This window comes from Juglans regia, chromosome 11 (genome assembly GCF_001411555.2).
Source record: "Juglans regia cultivar Chandler chromosome 11, Walnut 2.0, whole genome shotgun sequence".
Classification (NCBI taxonomy): domain Eukaryota; kingdom Viridiplantae; phylum Streptophyta; class Magnoliopsida; order Fagales; family Juglandaceae; genus Juglans; species Juglans regia.
The window spans coordinates 5,423,132-5,431,173 of NC_049911.1; the positions used below are offsets into that span (position 1 = coordinate 5,423,132).

General features: G+C 33.0%; 1 protein-coding gene across 1 annotated transcript; it reads left to right on the forward strand.

Moving 5' to 3' along the window:
• The first annotated feature begins 1,204 nt into the window (after positions 1 to 1,204).
• LOC108984584 (rhamnogalacturonate lyase-like) lies at positions 1,205 to 7,081 on the forward strand. The gene is made up of 14 exons (XM_018956591.2): positions 1,205 to 1,353; positions 1,554 to 1,616; positions 1,715 to 1,834; positions 1,944 to 2,063; positions 2,168 to 2,303; positions 3,037 to 3,207; positions 3,831 to 3,986; positions 4,145 to 4,251; positions 4,393 to 4,483; positions 4,620 to 4,761; positions 6,070 to 6,232; positions 6,351 to 6,467; positions 6,605 to 6,731; positions 6,842 to 7,081. Exons 1-14 carry the CDS (start codon positions 1,205 to 1,207, stop codon positions 7,079 to 7,081), a joined length of 1,902 nt encoding a protein of 633 aa, XP_018812136.2.
• Positions 7,082 to 8,042: the final 961 nt, after the last annotated feature.

The window sequence follows — 8,042 nt, forward strand, 5'->3', positions numbered from 1 at the left end:
GATGAACAGAGTTTTTACTATTGCCAACCTGGTTTATTTTCTTTTCCAATATTTCTGTCATTTCCAATATATATATATATATATATATATATATATATATATATCTCTTGTTCGTTAAGGTTTTTGTTCTTATGAAATTGATTTTCAGGTCAGCATGAAGAATGCAAACTGGAATAGGCAATTATCATGGGTTTCGCTAGTTGCAGTGTGCATAGGAGTGATCTCCCTGGTGTTCTTGCTTGCCGATCGTTCTGTGAAGACTGGAGATATTAGGTTATTCCTCATCTTTTGCTCGCTAGCTCTCTGCTTCCTAAAATCTGATTGGACGCACGGACTCTGCATGATCAGCTTTTTCTTTGAGGTGGCTGACAGTCATATAAATTAAGAAACCCTGTAGTGGGCTCAGAGCAAAGTTTCCGTTTAGCATATAATTCACAGAAGTATCAGAAAAATACTGCTGCGTGCCCTATATTATATAGAACTATTTCCTCTGGTTCTTCTTTTCTATATTTTTTCCGTCATTATTGCTTGTGGTTAATTAAATTTTTGATAAAAATATTTGGGCTCCACTAATATTCTGAAACTCTACAGCCAGCCCCAATTCCGATGTCTTTTCCCCCTCAAGTACTAGAGAATTAGCATTTGTAAATGCATGTCGTTTTGGGGGGAGATTTGGCAACTCGAGGTATCTTTAGAAGTCAGATATACCTTTTGAAGTCACGTTCAAATCGCGCGCTCATACATCATCCTTTCTAGAAGTGTTTCACCTAATTCGGACTGAAATAAATAAAGAAAAAATATGTGCATAAGACGGAAGCTTCAGCATATTCAATGTATTGAGTAAAAAAAAAAAATTCTGTGAGATGTGCTACGATTTCGGACTGATGTGCAGCAAATCTCATAAATAAATAGAGGAAAAATATGAGAAGAAAAATCACAGTACTGGCCGTATAATTATATGTTGATAGCTTTTTTTCTTTCATAATATTATATGTGATATTGCAGGAGAGTTTTATTGAACAGCGGTCCAAAATCTTATGACGTGAAGCTCTATACCGACGATCCTTGTCAGGTAAATGCATAACGTATCATGTTCCATCTTCTCCCCTGAAATGAAGGACCCATTTCCATTTTTACATTTCGCATGGATTCAATAGCCCACTTTTTATTTCGTTATTTCATTTTTTGGTGACTGATGGGATAAATGGATCGAATTATATATGATCAGGTGGTGGTGGATAATGGCATCGTGGGAGTGAGTTTCTCGAGACCAGATGGTCATGTCTTGGGAATAAACTATAACAATGGTCTCGATAATTTGCTTGAAGAACATAATGGCAGAGATGATAGAGGGTACTACGTATTTATATATTTATGTACATTCCTCCTGGCTTTTAGAGTCATAATTTTCGAGTCGTTTGCCTTCAGAAATCTTTAAAGCTATATATATATATACCATTTTCCCATATATTTAGCGTACTTATGATCAAGCTGCTTTGTTAATCGACAAAATGAAATGCGTACGTACGCGTATACGTACGTACGACGTTTAGGTATTGGGATGTAGTTTGGAATGATCAGCAAGGTGGTCGTGGTACTACTGGAATCTTTGAGAGGTAGGTAATTTAGTTCTCTTCCTTAATCAATACGACAAGTACGGCCTGCATGGATTTGTTTTCTAGGCTTGAAAAAAATGTACACGAATTATGTGCAGAGTGGCAGGAACAAACTTTACGGTAATAACTCAGAACGCAGACCAAGTAGAGCTTTCATTTAGCAGGACATGGGATGTTTCCAAACGTGGAGAGAGTGTTCCTCTAAATATAGACAAGAGGTTTGTGCTTTAACTCTGTTCATCATCTTAATTTTTATTATCTCAAGACGTGGCATTATAAGATTTACTTTATACACTGGTCTCGTTGTTTCAAAATTTGACTTTGTAGATACATATTGCGACGTGGAAACTCGGGATTTTATTCATACGCAATATTTGAGCGTGTTAAGGGATGGCCGGAGGTGGAGATTACACAGATTAGGATTGTTTACAAGCTCCAAGAAGAAATGTATTTAAAATGTGTTCATTTCATTTTCCTAATACTAGAAGAGAATTTTCAAATTGAGGGAGGTCGGGCAATTGTTAATATGGTATTTAAAAATCAATGGTCAGATTTCATTACATGGCAGTATCTGACGACATGCAGAGGTGTATGCCGACGTATCAAGATCGAGAAAACGGTCAGGTCCTAGCTTACCCGGAGGCTGTTCAGTTGACCAACCCAGTTGAACCTAAATTTCGAGGACAGGTACTATCCCTAGCTAAATCCATAATTTGTTACAAATCCATATTGCAAAATTTGGAATTGTTTTTTATATATTTTTTTAAATGAAAGATAATTATATATATATATATAATTTGAAATTTAAATTTAATTGAGAAGTCAATAACGAAATAGTAGTACTTATAATCACATTGGCTGATTTTACAATAAATTATTAAAATATAGTTATATCCATATCATTATTATTCTGAAAATAAATGAAATTAATTCATTGTAATTTGTTTATAATCAAGTAGTAGAATAAGATTTAAAAGGAGAAGTACAACAAGCCGGCCTATACGAATTACATTAAGAGAAATGTTTTGCCTACAAAGAAATTCCATCAAAATAAATCAACAAATTGACGTAATTTAATGTAATATGTTAAATTGTAAATTTATTTTTATTATAAATTAGTAGATCATAATGTATTATATAAAGTACTCGTGTCAATTGATAGATTTACTTCTATAAAATCTCTTTATATATAATAGTTAAAAAGTTTCTTTTGCATTAAATTTAATAAAAGAGTTAAGTGCGGCTTCTTTTTTCCGAATTTGATTCTGTAACACATTTGAGCGTATTTCATAGCTCCGTATTGCATTCCACATAGAATAGAACAGAGAAAGTATACTGAATAGATCCAGTAAATAGTAAAAAATAAAAGGCTCTAAATTTATAAGAAATAAGGTTTAAAGTTGGGCCGGAGTGGATGCAGGTAGATGACAAGTACCAATACTCGGTGGAAAACAAAGACAATAAGGTTCATGGATGGATATCTTCAAGCCCGTCTGTTGGATTATGGGTCATAACACCGAGTAATGAGTTCAGGACAGCAGGGCCCATGAAGCAGGACCTCACCTCCCATGTGGGCCCCTTTGCCCTCTCTGTAAGTCACCTCATCTATACCCTCAAGATTATATATAGTTTTGTAGGTATGTAGTGTGATTGACATAAATTTTAATTTTAAAAAAAGAGGTTTAAGAATTCGAAACCTCTCTTCCGCTAAAAAGAATAAAAAAGATTATATATAGTTTCTGCTTATTAAGATCATGCGATCAAACATTTGGTAAGATCATATATAGTACATAACAAAACGTATCCATTTCTTTTATATTTTTATTTATTGGCATGACATTTTTAAATGATAATCATACAAAATTATTTATTACAATTAAATTGTTTTGAGTTTCTACTTGAATTTGAAAGTTTAAGGCTGTGTTTGGTTAGTAGACCCAACTCAACTCATCTCAAACTAATCATTAATGAGATCTACTACTTTTTTAATTTTTCATAAAAAAATTAAATCTATCTCAATCTATTTCATACATTTCGACTTAAAAAGTCAAACCCATCTGATCAATGGAACCTACAAAATACTATTATTCACAACTCAACTCAACTTAACTTATCTCAATATACAAACGTAGCCTAAAGAGAATGATTTAGAGACACATTAATTTTATCGTACATGAGATATATGTAGTTATTATTAATTAATTGGTTATTCAGATGTTTGTGAGTACACACTACGCTGGGAAGGACGTAGAGATGAAGTTTGAAGAAGGGGAGCCATGGAAGAAAGTTTTTGGTCCCATATTTCTTTATGTCAATTCGCTCTCTAACGAGGAAAATGCCTCAAAACTTTGGAAAAATGCCAAAGAGCAGGTATGTATATATATATAATATAATGATGATTAATGATTCAAGTGATCGTCAGGGTATAACTAGTTCAACTCCTTTAATTATTTCCCAAGACTTGGTTGCATTTTCCAGCTTAAATATTTATATAATTAATTATTAAGTTGGACTCAATTTTCATCTAGATGTCGGTTGAAGAAGAAAGTTGGCCATACAATTTCACAAAGACAGAAGACTTTCCTTTTGCTGACCAACGTGGAACCGTTACGGGTCAATTGATGGTCCATGACCCGTATGTCTCTTTGCTTTTTCCTTGACATTTTAGCTTAATTGTTTTCTTCACACACAAGTAATTCAATTAACACATGTATGCACAATGCGATATATGCATGAGATCATATCGTACGTGATTTTAAACTTATTAATTAATTAGGTATATGAATGAGAAATTAATGGGTGGGCAATCTGCTTACGTGGGATTGGCGGCTCCGGGAGAGGTGGGATCATGGCAAAGGGAAAGCAAGGTGATTGACTGCTTTCAAAGTTCTGGGTCAGAGTCCGAGATTCCACTAATTATAATTTGAATAGTGAAAGGGTGATTAGATGGGAGGAATGAGGTGTAAACCTTAATATGTATTTTCTTGGCTAATTTTCTTTCAGGGCTATCAATTCTGGACCAAAGCAGACGAGCAAGGACGTTTCGTCATTAAAAATGTCCGACCTGGAGACTATAATTTGTATGCGTGGGTCCCTGGTTTTGTTGGGGATTACAAAAATAACTCCACTATTTCTATTAAACCAGGTAATTGTTATATAAAGAACTGCTATATTCATAGAAAAAATTGTATAAACATAATTCTACAAATTAACATGATTTTATTTAATTCATTCGATTTACTTTATAATAAAAATAATTTTATAATTTGACGAACCACATCAAACCATATCAATTTATAAGATTACTTTTGTATAATCTGTTTGTGATAACTAGAATATTTTCCAATTATAATATAAGATTCTCCGTAGATTAGTTTTTTATTTTTTTAATTGATAACAAAATATTTTATATGCTAAACAGAAGCATATTAGATAGAAATAGATTATGGATTGGCCCCATATTTTTTAACACAATATTAAGAATGTATCATTGCTAGAAAATTATCAGATATATACTATCGTGTGCATTACGTATGATTTGGTATATATTCTCATCCTATCATAGCATGTCATGTAATTAAAATACTTTTATAAATATTAGTTTTAATTAATATGGCATTGTATGATAGGATGTCCATACCATGTATCTGTACTCCGAAACTATCTAATAATTTTCACGCTTATATCAATAGATTAATGTTATCATGTGTTATATATGTACGTAGATGATCATAATGTCAAAATTGGATGGTTAGATTTAACTTATTTATAAAATATCTAATAAGACTTTGTGGATGTTAGCTCATAAGATGACTTTTAAAACCAACTATGTATTATAAGTTAATTTAGTTCCCATACATAAACATATATTAATATAGGAGTAATAAAGTAATTAGCAGCAATTCGGGAAATTTTGCAACAGGCGGCCACCCCAATTAGAAAAAGATGCAATATTTGACTCTCAATATATATTAGAAAATTATGCAACCACTTCCGAAAGATACAACTTTTGACATAATATAATGCAATTGGTACTTACCCATTAAGAAAAAATAATTAATAAAGAAAAATGCTAGGGAGTCGGATTTGGGCTCTTCCCTTTTTTTTGCTTTCTTTTTTTTTTTTTTTTTAGTTTTTTTTACTTAGTGATTAAGAAAATATTTTTTAAAATTATTTTTTTTCACATAATTTTTTTAACATTTTAAAATATTTTTTTTTTTTAAAAATTCACAATATTATTAAACAATATTTTCTTAATCACTAAGTAAAAAAAAACTAAAAAATAAAAATAAAAAAAGCAATCAGACTCCCTAGCATTTATCATTAATAAATTGCTATGAAACTTGGAAAAAAAAAATGCATCCCATTTTAAAACTTTTATACGTAGAAACTGAATCGTGATCTTGCGTATGAGCCTCCAAAATTTGGCTTCATTGACGGTCCAAAATTGCAGGTTCGGAAATAAATCTGAATGTTCTTGTGTATGAGCCTCCAAGAAAGGGTCCGACCCTGTGGGAAATTGGCATCCCTGACCGCACGGCCGGAGAGTTCTATATACCTGATCCAAACCCAGCACTCAGGGACCCATTGTATAACATTAATTCTAACACAGAAAAGTGAGTCACACCAACAGACAGCATTATTCATCTATGTTGTTGCACTCTTAATTCATGACAAGTTATTAATGCCGCTAACTTTAATCAAGTGATTATATATATATATAATGCATTGCAGGTACCGACAATATGGTTTATGGGATCGGTACACAGATTTATATCCAGATCAGGATCTCATCTACAACATCAATACCAGCAACTATTGTACTGATTGGTTCTTCGCCCACGTTACGAGGTATATATACATGATACATATGTATGTTATAATTTTCTTAACCTTAATTTCTTTGCATGCATTCCTGCAATATATATCTTGTTTGCTGGAATTCTTGATATATAGTTGATACTAATACTACTACTCATGCATTGCAGGCGTGTAAATGGTTGGACATATGAAGGTACAATATGGCAGATTGTATTTGAATTGCGAACAGTGGAAGACAACAGCAACTACACCCTCCAGATGGCCTTGGCGTCAGCTGAAGCAGCTACCTTGCAGGTATATGCAAAGACCTGAAATTCATTTTCAAAAACCAAAAATCTATTTATAAATGATGCATTGACACACTGGCCGGCCAACTTAATAATTATATATGATTATGTATCAAGGTTCGGTTCAACAATCCGATGGCCAGATTTGCTCACTTCAGCACAGGATTTATAGGAGGCGACAATGCCATCGCGAGGCATGGAGTTCATGGGTTATATTGGTTGTACACCATTGATGTACCAAGCGATCTACTCAAAGTAGGAGAAAACACAATCTATCTCATACAGTCAAAGAGCGGAAGTCCTTTTCAAGGAGTAATGTATGATTACCTTCGACTCGAAGGGCCTCCTCAAGACTGATACATCTTATATTTACTTGATTTTTTGTAATATATTTTCCCCCAATTAAACAGATCAATAGTCTAGCTAGCCTAAGCATCCATATTGATCTTGAGTTTTCATGAGTCCCGAAAGGAAAGGAAATTCCCTTTGCTAATTTAATATATATACTCCTTAATATTGCAATATCTTTATCACTTCATGACACCGGATTAATCGGTTTTAATGAACTTATTAACGGTTTTTCCGAAAAGCTAAGACCAACCCTTTGGCCGCACCGTTACCGCGTACGTGTTCCATAGAAAATGATTTATTGTTTGGTTCTTAGGAAAACCGAGAAGATTAATTGAAGGAATCCGTGGAAAATGCTTGTGCATGCAACATGGAACATCTTTCTTGCATTGTCTAATTGCTTTTTCAAGACAGAGACAAGCTAGTGGAATGTTCTCTTGTTTTGTAGTATAAAAAGGAAACTACCTAGTTCCTGGAAAATGATCGTGAAGAAAAGTCGTAACTCATTTTCCATCCTTCCTATTTATTTTTTTGGAGGAGGCGTGTTAAAATAGAAATTTACTTGAACATGGAACAGCTGAAAACACGGATGGCAAAAGAAAAACTAATCACGACCACAATCCAAGGCCGACATAGTACAAAGCATACTCTTTTGAAGTTTCGTAGATCATTTCTAGCTAGCTCGTCAAAAGAAGATGTTTCTTTGGATTAGATTAGCTAGCTAGGTTCACGACAAGAAGTTGCAAAACTAAAATTTACAAATTGATATAGTGAGATGTAATTAGATGACTTTACAGTAACAAAAATATTTTACAGTCTAACGTATTAAGCAATCGATATAGGGAGTGTTAGTCTTAAAAAGTGTTTAAATAGCTTTAAAGCACTCTAATAGAAAAATTGGGTTGCTTGGATGTTACATATTTAAGAACTTTTTAATCTCAAATAAGTTAAATGGTACGTTCGAGGAAAA